This window comes from Prinia subflava, chromosome 11 (assembly GCF_021018805.1).
Source record: "Prinia subflava isolate CZ2003 ecotype Zambia chromosome 11, Cam_Psub_1.2, whole genome shotgun sequence".
Classification (NCBI taxonomy): Eukaryota; Metazoa; Chordata; class Aves; order Passeriformes; family Cisticolidae; genus Prinia; species Prinia subflava.
The window spans coordinates 1040816-1061190 of record NC_086257.1 but is presented as its reverse complement, the minus strand read 5'-3'; the positions used below and the strand labels follow the sequence as shown (position 1 = coordinate 1061190).

The 20375-nt window shown below is 39.4% G+C and overlaps 1 protein-coding gene across 3 annotated transcripts in view; it reads right to left on the bottom strand.

Annotated features, from left to right (window-relative positions):
* Nucleotides 1-20375, bottom strand: part of PIK3CB (phosphatidylinositol-4,5-bisphosphate 3-kinase catalytic subunit beta) — a 96174-nt gene that overhangs the window by 24858 nt on the left and 50941 nt on the right. For all 3 annotated transcript variants that reach the window (XM_063407810.1, XM_063407813.1, XM_063407811.1), the window contains 8 exons: nucleotides 11838-12023; nucleotides 10561-10786; nucleotides 7725-7948; nucleotides 4892-5074; nucleotides 4472-4642; nucleotides 3900-3977; nucleotides 1107-1358; nucleotides 685-781 (listed from right to left, as the gene is read on the bottom strand). In XM_063407810.1, coding sequence (XP_063263880.1) covers nucleotides 685-781; nucleotides 1107-1358; nucleotides 3900-3977; nucleotides 4472-4642; nucleotides 4892-5074; nucleotides 7725-7948; nucleotides 10561-10786; nucleotides 11838-11990 — 1384 coding nt within the window. In that variant the 5' untranslated portion in view covers nucleotides 11991-12023. The remainder of the gene's footprint in view (nucleotides 1-684; nucleotides 782-1106; nucleotides 1359-3899; nucleotides 3978-4471; nucleotides 4643-4891; nucleotides 5075-7724; nucleotides 7949-10560; nucleotides 10787-11837; nucleotides 12024-20375) is intronic.

The window sequence follows — 20375 nt, the reverse complement described above, 5'->3', positions numbered from 1 at the left end:
CATAAACTGCCTCCTGGATTCCCAAATGTTGGACTAGCAGCCCATGAAAAACTGATTTCCTTAAGTAAAAGTAATAGTCCAGGGAAGCTGAGCTACCCCAACACTGAAACAAATCCCAGTGAGATCTGCAGTTTCTGCCAAGCAGGACACAGCTTCCGGATCAAATGAAGAAAAGAGCTTCAGGCCAGTCAGGCTGGGACAGGGCTCCTCAGGATGGCATCAAGAGAGACACGGAGGCTCCAGACACGGCCACTAATTGATCTCAGTATCAGGGAACCAGACAAAATTCTAATTCACAATTTTTGCTGATGCAAATATATTATCGCTTCCATTACAACTGATCTACTCAATTTGGGGTGCATGGCACAGAGACCAAATGAAACCTAAACTGTACCTTAAAAGCAAGTAATAGCAGATATAAACACGCATCTGTTTTATGTGGTTTTCCTTCATAGCAGATGAAACTTTTAAAACACTACTTCCAAGCAGGCTCTTGCTCTTCCTCTTTCCTGCTAAACAATACTTTCAGGAAAGAGATTCAAATGTTGTATATTTGTCCACATAAAAATTACAAGTAATAAAGAAATTATTGCAAAAGACTGAACACGCATACAGTAAATATTCTGCTATAGGATCTCACACTCTCCCACACTTGAAGTCCAAATCTGAAAAGCTGAGGTTTACCAGGAAATGATGACCAGCTGTGTAGTACCAGTTCTCCATTCCTCAAATGTCCTTTATAATCAAACACCATGGTATTCACCCAGGCTACAGGATAATGCTGCCAAAGGAAAGAACTGTTATATGGAAATGAGAATGCAGCAAATGTTACTACACAGAAAACACTGCAACATACCTAAAACTGAGAGGGTGGCTTGCATTTTTTTCAAATGGTGATACCTCTCAGAAAAGCAATTAATCACTGAGAAGTATCAAAAGTTTTCATACCAAGATGTGCAATTCTTAATACGTACACTCACTCTTTTTTAATACCTTTGTTTTCCTTTTGCATTCTTGAGCACTAAAGTGAGGACAAGGGAAGATTTCTGGATGCTCATTTTGATATAACTAGGAGGTCACTCAAGAAAAACAAACTAAATAATTACCACTTTTCCTGCTTTCCTAATGGTTTGGTATTTGGAAGGATTCATTGCCTTGGTGGACTTTTTTGTTTTCATCTTATCCATGACAGCATAAACAGCAAAGCAGAGCCTTGCCATCCTTGGCAGATCACAGACATTGATTTCAAACTCCAGCACTTCATTCCAAACGTGGTCACTTCTCCCAGATATTTCTGTGCTTACAATTGTTTTACAAAGGAGCTCTGTGCCATGGAAAAGACCAGCCCTAACATGAACCTGCCATAAAGAAAATGAGAGATTTTAAGCTTGTCGAAGAACCTACAGAATTTTGCATAGGAAAATGATAAAGAACATATATATCCATATGAATTTCGTCAAACAACTAAGCAGAATGAAGAAGTTAAGACTAATTTTCTGAATACAAATTAAAGTCTCCAGGTAGAACCAATCTGTGCTTCTAAACGAGAAATGTTTGGGGGCTTTTTCACCTTAAGAAAAAACTCACTTTTTATTTCAACTATTTCTACAAATGTATACTGGGAACACTGCTGACCCTAACACCAGGAGTCACCTATAGTAATAATGACAGAGTACATGATTTCCAGGGTTTGTTTTGTCTTCAGTACCCAGAAACCAACACAACCAGATAGCTTGAATGATGAAAATAAGACTCAGGAAAGGAGAAGGACAACTAGACAAAGAAGCTGGAGTTACTGGCACTGAAATTAAACCCATTACAGGTCAATGCTAAGACATTTTTCTGTTCTTTCTTAATTTTTCTGTTTCATTTCTACTTTTCTGATCAATAACATATATACACAGAAAACTGCAGAGTGAAATGTGCCAACTGCTTTCAGGTGGCCTTCCAAAATACCAGTGTGAGAGCGAAAAACCCACAAATATAGTCTTTTGGTCAACACCAAAAAGAAGTTCTCAAAGTTAAATGTGTAAAAGTGATCTGATGTTTCTGGTTCCCTCTGCTCCTGAATCAACCTTCCCCACACTCCCTTTAAACTATTGTATTATTGCTGAGCACTGCAAGGGAAAGAGAGAGAGATTAAATTTGTTAGTGGTTTTGGGTAAAACAATAATTCACCTCTCTAATTCCATGAGTTCTCGTCTTGTTAATGTAAGGGATCGGATCCCCATTTTTTTCTTTTCATTCTGACATGCCTCTTTAATGAATGAAATGGTGTGTACTGATGGGGTGGCCAAAGACCAAGACAAAGGAAATGCAATTTCCAATGTCATGTGCTTGGAAAATGGGATGTTGGACTGCTGGGTGAGGTCACTTGTGCCCTAGGTGGATGTCCCCAACTCACACTGGGGCAGTGCTACCCAGCTGACACATGTTTTGTTCCCCACTACAAATACTGCATTTGTGGTGGTTTCAGCAGAAATGGATGAATATTGGCTTATCCACAGCACAGTGGGGCTATAGGAACAATGGCAGTGAATTAAACAGCCTGAGAATCGGGACTGCAAAACAAATACATTCTCAATAGTGACAATTTTGTAACACTGTAGACAGACAAGGCAGGAAACGCGCACAAGTTTGCAGGGTCACTGCATTCATTCTTGTTCTAGGTTACCCACAGGACTTTTAATTTTTCAATACTAAAAAGCATTCAAAATACTAAATTACATTTAGATGGTGCCCACAGGTGCCAGTACAAAAGAACTGCCCATTTTTCCTGTTTCTTCTCAAGCTTAGAAAATACTTTCATTGTGTTTCCCCTAAAAGCATACTGAAATTAACCATAAGTCACTTTTCTAAGCATGAAAGAAACACTTTAGAAACTCCTAATAGCTACGTTGCTTCCTGAATCCACCGGCTATTTTATCTTTCCTTTTAGAAATTTAAGAATCTACAGAAGAGAGTTAAGAAGATATTGGAACTAGAAAAATAATGGTTTAGACAAAGAAAAGGGAAACATCTAGTTTTGCAGTCATCCATTTCCACAATCACAGTGTCTCAGGTATTAAAATGTAACTATGGCTCATTTATTGGTAATGTAGAACCTCTTTTTGGTGTTGACCAAAATGTAGGATTGTTAATTTACAAGGAGGTTGTAAGAGTTTTGAATTAAAAAAATGCATCAAGTATCACAAATTAAGCATGAGAACAGCAAAGATCAACAGTTAACTGGGTATCTTCCTTATCTACAGGAGTGGCTACAGAATTTACTGATTTCTAAATCAAATAAAGGAGTTTGATGTTGTTCTACCTCACAATCAAGTGTTTTGTGAGGCATTAAAACAGCTGTGCAATAGATTCCCACGTGTTAACAACTTGTGGTCTGTACAGCAGTCAGTAGCCCAGTCATGTATATTTTTACAGGAAATGATACTCCAGCTTTCTTTGTGTTCCTCATGTGTAGAAAATAAAAGACACATTGCAGAGAAGCACACAGTCCAAGTCTAGAAGTACAGAAGATATTCACAACTACAAAATGTTGCACTTTAAAACATTTAATATTTAATTTAGTCATGTCAGGTGTTTGTGATAATCTATTTTAAATGAGCTCACTTCACACCACTGTCAGCACTTTAGACAAACCATCTTTTAAAAAATCAAATATCAACAAACACTCAAGTCATACTGCCACAATGATTGCAGTGTTCCAATGCACATATCCAACTTCAGGCAATAAAGGAATATTTCAGCAATAAAGCCAAATTTTGACCAATGCTATCAATGTAATTGGGAACAAATAAAAATGCTGAAATCTGTATGATTTGGAGTTCACTTGAAAATCACTTAAATCATTAAAATGATGAACAGAATGTCTTCTGATACTAGACACAGTTACTTACTTTGGCATTTTCTTCTGTGTTTAGTTTATTACCCTTTAACAGAATAATCTTGAAAGGGTTGGAAATATCCCACACACTCTGAGAAGCAAAAAAAAGATACAAGTTCATTCTTCACCACTGTAACATTGAGACCTATTTTATAAAAAACATGCTTTGCTTAAAAGCTAAGCATTTTAAGCAAAAATATCAAATACAAACAACAACAACAAAAAAGCAATTAAAAACATAAATCTGAAATCTTCAAAGATAAATTGGTTATCCTAGCTACAAGAGGAGACAAAGTAAAAACCCAGCTGGAAGAGAGTTGGGGCTAAGAATATACATCATGTACTACATCCTGACAATTGAAAATATATTGCTCATTCTGAATAACTCCAGAGTGTGTAACAGAGCAAAGACCTGTCCACACTTCTGTTTCTGAGGCCAATCTCCCAAACAACAGGAGGCTCTGAGTTGACTCAGGTGACCTACACTGGAACAGAGCAGTCACAGCACAAACCCCAGGCACTGTGATTTATACCCCACGAGTCACTGCTCCCTTTGGGTATCAGACATTCTCCCCATGAACTCACAGTTGTTGCTCTTGTTTTTTTTGGTGGCAGAGGAAGAGGAAGGTTGGAGGATTTTCGGTTTATGGCAGCTTCTATGGCAATCATCTCCTGCTCACACATCTTCTTTATGGTGCAGCACTCCACCAGGGTCAGCTGGGGAAGGGTCCTGTTCATCACACAGTTGCGGATATACTGAAAGCCCAGGGAGAACAGCTGTTAGCAGCCAGCAGACTATTTCTACAGCAACTTCCAAGCTAAAGAAACAAAGAATTCATTACAGAGATACAAAGGGAATGGTGCTCGTGTGTTTTACAACTGCAGAGGGCTGCAGACAGGAGGGAGGTGTCGCTGTTCAGTAATGGGACGGGAGGGATGAGAGGAAGCACTTTTGGCCAAGGCAGCAGAGAACTGTTATAACAAGTTCCAAAAAGCACTGTGTACCTGGAACTGAATTAATGGGTGATCACCAAAGACATATTCCAGCCTTCCACTAACTTGTAGCACATAATCAGCAGGATCAACTTCCTCATCTTCTTTTCCATGGATAGTCAAACGTTTTCGGATTGCCAGCTCATTCAGCTTGATGGGATTCATGTTAGGAGACACCTGGAAACTAAATACATCCTAACAAAACACAAACAGGAATACTGAAGGTCTAAATTCTCATAGGCAGACACACGAGGCTAAAATTGTAGCACACATAATAAAACAGGTAGAAATAATAACTGTTAAATCCAGACTACTTTAACAGTTAAAGTCTGTATGTTTAGGGCAATCAAAATAATAGAGACTCTAAAAGCTGTAAGATGTTAATTCCCAAACTTTTATATTATCAGAAATACTTTTAAAAACATAGGCCTTTATGTGATTTAGCAGTTATTTAAAGACTTCTAGAGCAATGTATTGATCTATAAGGTTGTGTTTTGTAATGTTGAATGAGGGAGACAATAAATCATGATGCATTTCAAAGTATTTAGCAGTATTAAATGTGTTAATTTTTCATCTTTCTGCCCACTAGCAAGTAATCCTCTTTTCAAGTATCACTGAACTCAGAAGAAAAAGCTTCAAGTAAGAAAGCAGAAGAAACTGTGAATGTGATTTATGTAGAAAACCACCACCACATTGGGAGGACAGCAAAAAGAGGAGTAGCAGCCAACATCTGTAGCATTCTGAATACAATGTGGAAAGACTGCATTTTTAAAGAAACTTTTTAATTAAAACCCTTAGAGGCTATCAACCTATTTCTAAAGTATCTCTAATTTTAATGTGTTCTAAAAAGATAAAGTTAAGAAGTTAACCTCTTTTGTAAATTAAAAAGAAGGTTTAAATTAATTTCAAGTTCCTAAAGTACAAGATCTTCTATGAAATTCTTCATCTGCCTTCATCTACCACATTACACTTCATAAAGGTTTATTTGCAAAGGCTGATTCAGGAGGTCCTGGGGTTTTGTTGTTTTATTTTTTTCAAGTTTTATTATTTTTATTTACACACCCAATTCTGAAGATGTGAGGACTCCAAACCCAGTTATTGACAAATGTAAAGAGTTGTCTGCTTAGATTCTTTTGACTTGTGCTTTATTTATATAGACTGGTAAGAAGCCAAGCTGCCCCAACGGAACAAGCAAACTCTGCAGAGTCACACTAAATTAATTCTGTGTTTTCTCAGTTTCTGCTTGGTTCCCAACAGCTTCCCCCTTTCAGAAAGCTGCCAAAGTGTGAAGGCTTTTTTCTCCTACTATAACTGCTAGAGGTAGACAGGGAATAACACTTTTTCTTCCCAGGAAGCTGGTGCTCTCTGACAGCTGCCTTGCTCCCCAGATGATCTTAACAGACATGTCACAGAGATGGGAGCAGTCTCTCCTGCTCCAGAGAGACAACCACGGAGACCTTACAGCTCACCCACACCTTTCAGACAAAAACTACTTCAATATTTCCTTCTCTCAATCTTGCAGCTGCAAGAATTGACAGAACAGTCCCCACACCTTCCTCTTTAACTCTCCTGGGATGACTCCAGTGCTCAGTGCAAGTAGTAAAGCCTGCAACAGACTATAGTGCTTTAAAAACAGCTCAGATTTGAACTGTTAATAGCTCTGAAGGTCAGAGCTGGCAGCAGAAGCATTTGAAACATTTGAAATGTCAGCAGCCTAAGCTATTATAGTGGCAGGCAAATACATTCTGCACCAGCAAGAACTTTTGCACTGCTTTTGTCCTGTCAGCATATGCATATAGATGCAGTATTTAATCAAGGGCTGAAGATAACCTCACTCCTGGACAACCACAAGCTCTCTGTTAAGCTGAAGAGGACTGGAAAAGGTTTTGTCATAAAACACCTACACATCCAACATCAGCTGGGGTTACTGCTGACCAAATTTAGCTTTCACTTCTACATTTAATGTTTCCAGGGGCAGATGCGGGTACCATTTTAAACCTTTAAAGTTTAAAGGGATAGTGCTAGAAATAATTCACCTTTGTAACTAAAATCAGCCTCTTGCACTTGGGTCAAAATGGATACCAAATCTAGACGTATTTACACACTTGTAAGATTTTTAAGGTTTCCAATGTTGATCATTCATGGTTATCCAAAAGAACAGAGTGCAAAAAAATGGTAATGGGAATACTGGACTCAGGCAGAGTACAGCAACTTCAACATCATAAAAACTCACGGTAAAACATTTCAGGTTTTCCTGGTAGAAACTAAAGGGGGTTTTATTTTAAAAATAAACTATGGTTTTGCCAGCCTTAACAAAAACCTAACTCTAAGTCTCAGTGTATAACTTTTCTGTGTGCATTTCTAGCAAAAGGAACACTAATTCTTCTTTCTAAAAAAAATTATTTCTCAATCTAATCAGCTGATCAACCCCAAAGATGTTCCGTGAGTCACACACAGCAACAAGTGTGTTGAATATAGTGCCTCCCAATTATCAGTAATCTCTGATGAACTGAGCTTAAAAATGAGTGCAAGTGAAACAACACAGGAACAGTTGGCCAAAAAAAGTTCCTGACAACTTTGAATCATGTTTTACATTTAAACAAACTTGAAGTAATGTAGAAGATACAAGTAGTATATTTTGCCTTTAGGAGCTGAACTGTAATCAGAATTTAGAAGTTCAATTCTCAACTGTGGACTCACATCCTCACTTTCTTTCAAGAGTCAAGGATCCTGGTGCAAGACATTGCATTTTAAAATAAACACCATTTATGTCCTTGAGGAATCCATGCCAATTCAGACCTGGGTCAAGAAAAGCTCCTGAAACATGATGAACCACCATTCCTACCTGGCAGTTATCAAAATGAACAGCCACTACAAGGTTTCCACTATAGAGCTTATCTTGGAAGCCCTCTGGGATAACAGGCTCCTGCTCTGGTGGGTAAGTGTGCTTCAACCAGTCCATCCAGGAGAGACCCACAAGTGACTGAATCTTTTCCTCACTGATTCTCCTCATTTTAGCTCGGAAGTCATTCACTTCAGGATCTTGTAAGGCATCGAACTCATGGAGACCTGGAAGAATTCAAGGAAGCAAAAGGATACACAGCTGTAGAAATACTGCCCATCACATTTAAACCATTATTAGCTTTAAGCTAAGGTGATACAGGTGGCTTCCTTCAGACATCCCATCCAAAATGGGTGCTCAGAATTGAGCTGGGTTCTACATTGTCCTGGACATCAGGGGACATCAGTTACTTGCACAATTCCCATGCAACCTGGCATGAGTGTTTATTTTAAACACCATGAACCAATGTATCTCTTAGGTACTATGAAGTGGAAAATCCAACCTTACCCTGAGTTCAGTGTAGTTTGGAAAGTTTTCAGTCTCTCCTCACAAGAGTAAATTTTAAAAAGCCCAGTAAATTCATCATAAAGATCACAGAGCAGAAATGCTTGCAAGCTATGGGGTTTTTTAATCACCCGGAAAAAATGACCCCATCCTTTTAAATTTTATTTGAAAGTCAAAAAAGAAAATCTTCTACTCAAGTCAAAATGACATGACTGAAATTTCTACCAATCCAAGAGCAGTAAAATTCCTTTTCCAAAGCATGTGAAGAAAGAGTACACAGGGCAAGTCCTTCCTGACCAACCTGGCGTCCTTCTGTGACTGAGTGACTTCAGTGGACAAGGGGATGGCTGTGGATGCCACCTATGTGAATTTCTGTAAGGCCTTGGACATGGGCCCCATAATGTCCTTGTCTCTAAACTGGAAAGAGATGTATTTGATGGTGGACTGTCCAGCAAGTGTGAAATTGGTTGGATGGTCACATCCAGAGGGTCACAGTCAACATCTCAGAGTTGCAATGGACATGAGTGACAAGTGGTGTCCCTCAGGGTGACTGGGACCAGAGTTATCAAACAGCTTCATTGATGGCATGGACAGAGGGATTGAGAGCACCCCCAGCACAGCTGCAGATGACACCAAGCTGAGTGGCATGGTGACACACCCAAAGGATGAGGTGCCAGCCAGAGGAACCTGCACAAGCTCAAGAAGTGGGCACATGGGAATCCCACTGAGGTTCAACTAGAGCAAATGCAAGGTCCTGCACCTGTATCAACACAGGCTGGGGGATGAGCAGATGGGGAGCAGCCCTGCCCAGAAGGATTTGGAGGTGCTGGTGGATGAGCTGGACATGACTCAGAGCTCAGAAAGCCAAATGTGTCCTGGGCTGCATCACAAGCAGTGAGGGCAGCTGGGCAGGGGAGGGGGTTCTGTCCCTCTCTTCTGCTCTGGTGAGACCCCACCTGCAGTGCTGCACCCAGCATAAGGGGGACAGAGACCTTCTAGAGAGACTCCAGAGGAGACCACAAAGAGGCTCAGAGGACTGGAGCACCTCTGCAATGGAGACAGGCTGAGAGACCCCGGAGAAAAGCAAGCTCTGGGGAGCTTTTAAATTAAAAGAGGGTAGGTTTAGATTACAAGTAAAGGAGGAGGGTGGTGAGGCACTGGCACCAGTTGCCCAGAGAGGTGGTGGATGCCCCATCCTGGACATGGTCAAGGTCAGACTGGATCAGTCTGGTCAGGGTTCTGAGCAACCTGATCCAGTTGAACATGTCCTTGCCCACGGCAGGGAGCTGGAATGAGATGACCTTTAAAAGGTCCCTTTCAACCCAAACCATCCCATGCTCCTATGATACAATGGAAAGCTGCGACTTTTTGGTACTTCAGGATGTGTAGGGCCTGCAAGTGTCTTTTATCTTTACTCGTGAACTTTGAAGGACATTGTCCAAATCACACAAAGCACCCAGCACCTTCAGAGAACAAAGCACTAAGTTTAGAAGCTCAGACAGGAACACTTTTTTTTCCCTGCTAAGGTACTGAATAGGGGCTGCATAAGGCAGGGTCTCACACAGCTCTGATAAACCAAATATTCAGCCACAGAATGTGAATCTCTCTGAATCTGTCAGGATCTGTCTGAATGGTTAAACTGACCAACTGCTCCCGTTGTCAGCTCTAACAAATAGGCAGACAGTATACTGCTGAAATCTAAACAAAACCTGCAGTCTTTATAAGAGACCTAACAATGGCTCATTGTTTTAAAACAAGAGGTATGACCTCATATGACCCTGTCAATCTTGATTGTATAACCAAGCAGAGTAGATTTAAAAGCTGAAAATTCTGAAATAACATCAAGAATAAGTCACTGTTAAACTTTTAAAAATAGCTTTTCATTGTTTGATGAAAATCAGTGTCACAATTGACAGCAAAAACAAGAATCATTGTTAACCAAGTCAGACACAACGTATAATAAAATCATAACAATTTCTAGTTCCTTCTGAGTATCCAGTTTGCTGGTAGGTTATTTATAACACTGCTCAAGGATTATGCTGTTCTTCATTTAGTGTTAACAATAATATATATTTTCCCTTAATCTACAAAATAAAATTTGTTCCTGATTGATGTAGTAACACAATGCTGAAATGCAATGCAGAAAGTAGCTTTAAAAAACTTTCATGTGTTTCATCTGGAGTATTTAAATTCTTTCCAACTCCATCAGTATTTGTTTGACAAAGAGAAATACTGAACTTTTAATATTTTTTTTTATCCACTCCTACCTGCCCAATTAAGACCCTCATACACAACAAAGTTTAACTTCACTTTTTAAAAAATTAAATGGAATTACCTTTGCCTATAAGGACACCTATTTTGGAATCCAACTTTTCTCCTGGATCACAGTTCCTTGTCACTAATTTAAGGACAGGAAGAAAGGGTCTAACATCACAAAGTCTCCGTGTTTCATCCTCTAATTCTTCATGCACAGCAGTCTGATTCACACAGGAGAACATGTAAGAGTCAATCTCCATGAGGAGATGAAAGAGTGGGTAGGAATGTGCCTGCTTCCATAACAGCTGCAATGAAAACAAAGAAATAAATGAAAAGAAAACCAACCAAAAGAACCAACAACAAAAAAACCCCCAGAAAACAGAGACATATCTTAAGGCATCGAAGGCAACATTCACTTCCATTTATGTTCCCAAAAAATAGAAAAGAAACATGTTTACTAACTTGGTTAATTTTTATAATTATATATCATTATGTGTTTACTTTGTCTCACTTTTAGTCTCTATCTTGAGCGATTTCAAGGACAGACCTCTGTAGTTAGCATCAGCATTCCTTTGGAAAACAGCTAAATATCAAGAGTACATGTTTATGGCCTGTCAAGTTTCCATGTGTCACAAGCAGCAAGAAAACCAGACAGCTCAGTTCAAATCCCTTATTGCTGTCACTTACATATTTGTTTTTAAATTCTTTATCACTTGAAATCACTTATTATATTAGGAGTAGGCTAGTCTGTGTTGTAACTAATTCACTGCCTAATTCCTCAGTAACTTTTCCCAATGTCCTCCCATGGCCATTATCTGATCAAAGGTCAGTAGATTGTTTTTTAGTATCTGTGGTCACTTCCTTATGTTCTCCCCTTTTTGTTTGGGCATTCCCTCACATTTTAACTGATGCTCCAATTTGTACAAAACCTTTGAGAAGTAGCAGACACAGTTTTTAAAGTAATTATCTTTGGTGCCAGTCAACAGAAGCAGGAGCCCAATCTGTGACTTCTGCACTAAAAATCTACTCAGAGAAATGTTAGATCAGCAAACAATGGATTTCTAATGTGTTAAAATAAAGTTCAGAGCAGCAATACAGTATTAACATAGAACTAGTAGAATAATCTCTGCTGAACTGTAACTATCAGCAAGAAGGCACTTCCCAAACCTTGCCATATGCCCAAATTCTGTGTTAACCCCCCCACAAACACTTCTTTATCAATCAATCTGCGGGGCATGTGCCTTCAGTACCTCATCTCTATGCCTGCTAAAATTCAAGACTTGATTTGCCAGAGGGCATGTCAAAATCAGAACCAGCCCTCATTCCCAACACCAGTAATTGCCCGTTTGGTGTTACCTGTTTAATCTGAGATATGGTGGCATCTCGAGGGACATCCAGATTGATGTAGATTCCAGTGGGCAACAGGAAGTCCACAGATATTGAGCCATCAGCACCAATCTGTGAATCCACTGCCCAGATGTCAAGGCTGTCTGTCACGGCAGGAGGCATTATGGAATCTCAATAATATCATAACCACATGGCCTTAGGGGAAAAAAAACCCCAAAATTCAGTATACTTAACCTTCTATAATTAGACACACATTTTAAAGTCTTTGGAAGGTTTACATAAGCCTGCTTTGTACAGCTCAGCTTACAACTCTGAGGTCTCAAATGCCAGTATTGCAAACACATAAGCATAGTTTTACTCCTTAATGTTATTTAATATAATAAAAATATTTGCCTGGCCAAGCACTATTGTTGAGATGTTTATATCATTAAAACTAAGTAATAAGAAAAAAAAACTGATTAGAGGTTAGCTGAAACGAAGTTAGAAATTCATTTCAAGTTCTCTCTAAAACCTTACCTGTGTAAAACACAACCAAAACAAACTTCTTGGATGAAGAATGGCAATATTTCATATGAAAAGTCATGACCAGTTTCACTATTTTACTTTTTGCAAATTTCCTGTTAGTTGTTCATGAATGTGGCCAATGACATTCAACTTTAAAGTCTGTATTAATAGCAGGAAAAATTTCTTCAACTCTACCAGAAATGCCATTTTCCTCTAAAGACAATTAATTTGTTTTCACCCTTAGAGAACGATCACTGAACTCCACCCACTGTGGGAACTTCATCCACTGCAGGGTAGGAGGAAGCCCTGCCCATGATCTCCTCCAGCTCACTCTGCCTTCCTGAGTGCCTCTCCTCTATATTTCAGCACATTTTTATTTACTCTTAATGCTACCATCAGCTTTTCTGACCTTCTAAGTCTTCTGTTTTGATTACCACTCTCTAAAGCTGTTTTCCCTTCAGCCATGGCTCACAGAATCATTTACTTTCCTCCTCATCCAGACAATGCTCTTCTGCTGCCAAAGGGATGGGGAGCATTGGAAAACACTATTATAAAGCACTTTAATAGACAAGTTACCCCTACATCTTTTGAAATCTTGCTGGATAGCATGAGTTGTAAGAACTCACCCTGTGTAACAGAAAATGTCAGAAGGTTCAACTCCACTTGCAGCTTGCCAGTATTTCAATTATTCCTTCCCTTCCCCACAGTGGATAATAGATGATGCCAGCAGCACAAAAATCAACCTGCCAACAGCACACTCCAACCCACCTCTAACTGCCACATAAAGACACTGAATAACAAGACCCAAATCATTCCAACATCTTTCCATCTGGCCTTAGCAAAGCTGTGAGGACCAGCACAAGCTGCCAACACATCTTGTAACCACACTAATGCATGGATCACTTCATATTTTGTTTGTACTAGATAAAAATATAGCAGAGTTTTCATTAATGCCAACTAAAACAACTTTAAATTTCAGAAAGCATAAGTACATAAGGAAAATATTTTTTCTCAATAGAAGCTATAATTAGGGAGCTCCTACCATCATCTCTATCAGATAATATGGACAATAAATGTGGACACCATTATGTCCACATTTTTCTCCAAAAAATCCACTACACTGAGCAGTTTGAATTAAAGCAAAAACAACTGGAGGTGGTGGTGTGGTAAAAATAACAAATCAGATATTAAGGTATTTTACACGAATTACCACAGTTTACAAATTCATCCATTCGTCATTGGATGTGCAAAGTTTAGCATGGTGTGTGAGCTCTAAGCTGTCTGAAGGAAAGAAATGAAACATTATTCCATCATTACACCCAGCACAGACTACATGATTGGAATAATACAGCATCTACCCCCAAAAAACCCAGACAAAATGTGTAATTGGTGTGACCAACCAGCATATTTTCCACAAGCTTCTATTTTAATGGGACACTATTTGCTTCCTCCATCCAGTTACTTGTACTCAGAAAACGCTGGCTGCGTTTCTGTGTACAGAAAATTCTGTTCTGACTGACATTAGCAGTCAGCAAAAAATAATAGTACTATACATTTTGCGTATTTGTATGCGCACACGTGCAGTTATTTTCTGTGGTGATGAGGGTAAAACAAAGAGGTATTTCCATTACAAACTGTTACTTGGACAGGTACAGCAGCAAGGAAATCTGTTTTATGTAGTTATTTTGTATATTGTTTATTCCTGCTTTAATTCAGCATATCTTTTCTATTTTCACCCTTTTTCAGATGTTTTTTGCAGTTGCAGTTGTTGAAACCACTTCAGTGCATCAACAAGAGTTTAAAATGTTCAAAGAAACAAGACTTAAAAATGCTGCTCCATATCCTGGAGTCCAAACACCACCACAACACAGAGTGTTAAAGTTCTTGTAAGATACGTGTTTATAATTACAGATTTCCAGCACAAACACCAGAATCTTTTAAAATTCCATTTGCATTTTCAGTTAAAAAGGGAAGAGAAGCCATCTCACCAATCTGAGCATGCTGAAGAGCTATTCTTGCTTTCAGGCACTTACTTAATATTTCCTTCCTCAAGGAAGCAGGTCAGTGTGTTTTGCAGGCAGCACCCTGTTTCTGCCCCAAGAGCTGACATCACAGGGGCCAGGAGAGAACCGGGTTTTATCCTGAGAAACACAAGATCGTCAACCCACAGCAGCTCTGGGGATGAGTCACGGCCCCAACTGGGACATGTGTGGTGGCACTGGTGACTAACTAACAATATCACATCTAGGAACTGAAACAAAGGCAAAAAGCCATCTGGATTGGGAGCAACAGCACCAGAGACATTTTAAACAACTTCCAGCCACAGGAAAAAAACAACAATTCAAATAATAATAAAAAGCTATTTCAGGCTGTTAACCTCATAGCAACTCCTGCCCACTGTCACAGTAACAACAACCTCACTTACAAAAGAAGGAAGTAATTAAACCAGCACTTAACCTTGGCTCCTCAAGTATCTAATCAATGACTTTGAATTTCACAGGAGCAAAGCCCAATACAAAATGCTTTTCCAAGGCACGTGTAGCACTGACAGACAGCATTCAAACCTTCCCCTGTAAAGTGAAAATCTTCTCTAAGCTTTAACCTGCAAATTTCAGATTCATATATATGTGTGTGTGTGTGCCCACACACTTGCCCACCTATTCAATTTGTATTTTAATATACTAGCAGTTCTGCCAGAGCTGCTTATACTAATGGAAAGAAATGGAACACAGATGAGTAGAACATCTGCAGAAGAAGGAAATTTATGCCTCATCTTGGTATTTCTTTATATAATGTAAACAACGAAGAAGCCCTCAAACAGGATTTCTCAATTGGGTCTTGCTGTTGTGGTTTTAAAGGACTTGCCATCTCTAGACAAAAGAATTTGCTCTGGTGCTAACAGCCTCATTCCAGAAGCCAGGAGACCTTATAGCTTTCCCCTCACCTCTCCAACAAAAGTACATCTCATCATTTAACCAACAAGACCACTTGGAAAGAAACAAAAGGAAAAAACAAACTAAGAAAAAAAAGGGCTACCAGAAGCAGGCTGCTTCTTTGTTGATTTCTAAAACAGTTAAAGGACAGACAGAGTCAAAAGTAAGCTGCACATATTTTTGCGTGAATTGCAGCTCACTCATGTTTTCCCCCTAAGCAAAACAGAACTAAAATCATATGTCCTGGGTTATGCAGAGCAGGTACAAAACTAGTTTGGAAAAAAAAAAAAAAGGAAAAAAAAAAGGAAAAAAAAAAAGGAAAAAAAAATAAAATAAAATAAAATAAAATAAAATAAAATAAAATAAAATAAAATAAAATAAAATAAAATAAAATAAAATAAAATAAAATAAAATAAAATAAAATAAAATAAAATAAAATAAAATAAAATAAAATAAAATAAAATAAAATAAGAAAAAAAAAAAGGAGCAGGCAACACTTCCAGCAAGTGTTGGCCACCAGCAGAACCACTGGAACACTGCACAGTACCAGTTAACAAAACCCACGCATTCAGAACACCCCCAGGAGTTCCAGACTTATTCTTTAGACTAAAGGATCAGTAGGAAGGATTTCAGAAGTTGTGGCTGCACACTGGGGCTGTGTTCTCTTTCTAAATCACCCACCCATTTTCCTGAGGGCAGGCAAGACTATCTTGTGCCAAGCTCAAATCCATCGTGGGTCCTTCAGGACACTGCTGAGAGTCCAGGACCACCCAACTGCAAAGGTTTCCCACCACTGCAGCCAGAGCTGGTGAAACCAATTTTACCTGTGCTGGGTAGTTAATTTCCATATGTACAATTAAATCCAGGATGTGCAAATTATCTGACATCAAACAGCGCCAATCAAGGAGATACAAAGGATAAGCACAGGAGGGAGTTTGTAAGGTTTTCCTGAAATTAAGAGCTGCCCAAGAACATGCTCACAGAGAGCCTGTCTGGAGCACTGCAAAAAATGAGACATGGAGTAACAATACAATAAACTCTCTTTGAAAGTAATTTATTGTATCAGCAAAAGACTTAGACATTAAAAAGTACCAAATCCACTTGAACTGTCATCATCACTCAACATTTATCTGTGTCAGATAAGTTCTTCTGAAACCAACTTTTTGAATGCAGCAATTATGAAAACTCACATTGTGTCATTAAATCCTTTACTTCTGAACTCACCACAAATCCCCTGTCACTCATCCTCTGAGATCTGTGTTTCTGTTGTTAAAAGAACACCAACATAAAATCCAATGCAACATTCAATGTTTTATCTTGAAATATAATCCAGAAGAATACTAATAAAACACAAGTAAAAGTAACTGCAAAGAAGGTGATAATTATAAATGCACACATAATGCAGTGTCAGAGGAGAATTTTGATGTCCTGTTATCTCTCATAGCATTTGTTCTCCTGAGCACCAAGTCTTTGAAAAAGTCTTTAGAAGAGCTATCTTACATCTGAAATGATGTCACCCACTCCTGAAACATGGTCAGTTCTCTCAGGATGAAATCAGTATGCTATCATCCCAAACAGATGGCAGAAAGTTGGAGGGGAGGATCACTTATATGTTAAAAAGTAGTTTTGCTTAAGAGGTAAGTTTCTTTCACACCATCTCTTCTAAACACAGGCACATTTTAAGGGCACATAAATATCTACAGCTCTTCAAGTTAAATATAAAGCTGGATTTATTCTTCTTTTTTCACTAAACCCATGAACACTTACACGAAGGACAGAAGCTAACTTGTTTTGGATATGCAAAAACTAAGGGCACTCTGCTTATCCAGATTTTTGCTTTATGTAATAAGTTGTTACAACTGTTGAGCATCACATCCAAGACAATCATCACTGTGATCAATATAGCTCTTTATCTACTGCTTGCTCTGTCATGTGGCATAAAGGGGCCAAAAAACCCCAAAAGTCTTACAGTAGTGAAAAGGGCCACCCCATCCAGACACACAAGAAGAGTGTTTAAACAGTATCTCACTGTTCAGAACAGACGAGATGACAATCTGACCACAGTCATTTTCTCGGGAACAGCAGCAGCACATCACGTAGTCTAAGTCGGAGAAACACTAAGCACTTACACAGTACTATCATTGTAATCATTTTTGTAACCACATAAACTTCTAGTACTATAAAAAGATGAGGAAGCTATAGATGAAATATTTAAGAAGAAAAAAGAGAAAAGGACCTAATAAAAAGATGGAAAAGGAATCTGAATATGCAGAAAGACTTATGTCCTATGAAACTTAGAAGGTCTTTAGAAAAAAGAATTTTTTAAAAAATGGAAAGGTCTGATTTCTTCTGAAGACATTAAAGACAAATATATGCATTAGATCAGGGCCAGTTCACAGCTCTGAAGAAATACATCCTCTTCTGTTCCTCAGTCTGTACCAAATTCTTGGGAGCTGTTCTGCAGCCCAAGGCAGTGTCCGAGAGCTGCTTGGGACTGACACAGGCTGTGGCAGTGGCACTTTGGGCACCAGCTTCAACCTCTTCCCTCATCAGTCCAGTCCCATCCCCTCATCACCCCTGTTCCCTCCTCTCATATCTCCTCATCAGTCCCATTCCCTCTCCTCATCACTGCTGTTTCACCACCTCATCAGTCCCATTCCATTTCACTGTTCCCATCCCATGTCATTGCTCCCACTCCACTCCCCTCATCACCTCTGTTCCATCCCCTCCTGAGCCTTGTTCCACCTCATCAGTTCAGTTCCATCCCCTCGTCAGCCTTGTTCCAGCTTCTCATCGCTCCCGTCCCCCTCCCCTCAGCGCTCCCGGTTCCATCCCCCCCACCCCGAGGGCAGCTGTCTCTGAGGGCAGCCCTCAGCCAGAGCAGCGTTGTTCAGCTTTTCCCCTCCCATCCCGCCGCAGGCACACAATGGAAAACACCGGGAACAAACATCTGTTTTCCATGGGCCCGGGAGCAGCCTCGCCTTGCGCGGAGCAGGCCGCGTGTGGAGGAGGGTGCAGTGGGAACACCCTACAGAACAGGCACAGGGTGACACCGGGTTAACGAGGAACCACAGAACCACCAGGCTGGAAGAGACCTTTAAGATCATCAAGTCCAACCCAGCCCTAGCACCTCAACTAAACCATGGCACTGAGTGCCACATCCAGTCTTTTTTTAAACATATCCAGGGATGGTGACTCCACCATCTCCCCAGTCAGACAATTCCAGTACTCTATCAGTTTTTCAGTAAAAAACTTTTTCTTGACATCCAACCTAAATTTCCCTTGGCACAGCTTGAGACTGTGTCCTCTCATTCTGTCAGCTGTCGCCTGGAGAAAGAGACCAACCCCAGGTGAGCACAGCCACCCTTCAGGGAGCTGTAGAGAGCGAAATGCAGCGAGGATTGGGTTAAAGGTTTAATGTGACGGGGCAAGCACCTCCTTTTCTGACAGTGCATGAGCTCTAAGAACTGTGATTTCTGTTCTCCTCTCCCCGATCACACAGGACCAATAATGACCCTTTTAAAACCAGAACCCCATGCAGGGGTAACTCAAAAGTGGTCTGTGTGCCACTGCAGACCATGGAAAACCCTGCCACGGGAATTTCTCATTTAGCCCTAAAGAATGAACCCACTTAAGGTTCTGTCCTTCTACAGCTGGACAGGTAAATTTCCATCCAAACTGCTTCCAAATCTAAAAATAAAATACAATCAACTTGATGATAAATACAAATGCCTAAATCAACAAGCAGAGACCTTTCCACTCCATGAATGTCATGGGTATCTATCTACAATAGCAAAGATTTTAAGAATTGAAGACATCCACAAAGTAGACTGGAAAGTTATTTTTAAAGATCATGTGGTACTATAAATATTTCCCAACAGTTTAGTTCAAGTGCCACATGAGCTGGCCCTATGGAATGGAAAATTAAATGTCCATTTAGTCAGGGTTCCTCCAGAAATCAGAATAAAAATATCACCATTTAGTTTTCTAAAAATATCTATGTATAGAAAACATGAAAGGCCTTTTTCAAAGGCCTCCTTCCCTCAGAGTGCTGACACTGGTACCAAGAGTGGTCTCTCAGCCATCAAGTTTAGATTCTCTCATTCTCTTCATGAAATACAGCTTATTTTCCACAAACAAAGATAATTTCATTAGATTTTTTAAATCCCAGATTCTGGATTACTTTGCCTGTTCATCTCCTGTAGCTTTATTTCTCTGGTGTACCCATAGCATTATGCACCAAGTTTTAAAAACTGAAGTCAGGATTCTAAACCCAGAATGAACGCAGTTTCTACTCAGATATTAATGCCTCTAAATAAAAGTGGCCCAGTTTTCAAGAAATGCTGAGCACCTGAATTTGCAATTAACTTACACATGACTCAGAGAGATGAAAAAAATGCAGACAGGTTAACTGGTTAAAAATTAAAATTTAATTTAATTTTAAGTAACTTCATTTCAACAGATGGTTAGGTTATATTACCTCTAGTCATCCCTTTTTATGAAAATTATTCTACAATTCAATGAAAGTATAGTTTAAAAACTAGCTGCAAATGAGATTATCTTCAGATTTTTTTTCCTCAAAAACAGGTCTACACATAGAGAACAACACTACTAAGGTGGCATTCCAGACTCAGAAGAACTTATAGGCTTGGCTTCAACAGAGAGGACAGAAGGAAAATCTTAATCCCCATTACGTAATACTCAGGCAAATATACAGAGCTGCTGCTCCCTCTGAAGAATATCCATGATGAACTGAACAAGTGAATAAAACTCAAGTCCCAGGCTTCTGATAGATTTCCAACAATTCACAGGCAGCATGTAATTCTGGAACACATGACAGTAACGTACCATCTTCTCACAGCTAATTCACAGCCATCCTCTACCTTGAAATCACTGCACAGATACATTAAAATATAAATACAGAGTTTCAGACCATCCTTTTGAATTGGGCAAGTAAAGTGATTTGCAGGGAGAAGAAAAACTTTCACATTTCAGTATTGCAGTGTGAAATTGTCTTTAGAAGCATCCAGTCACTGGATCAGACTGAAGCTGGGAACACTGCGAGAAAACACTCCCTTTCAGATGGCTGGAATGCAGTTCTGCACGGTTG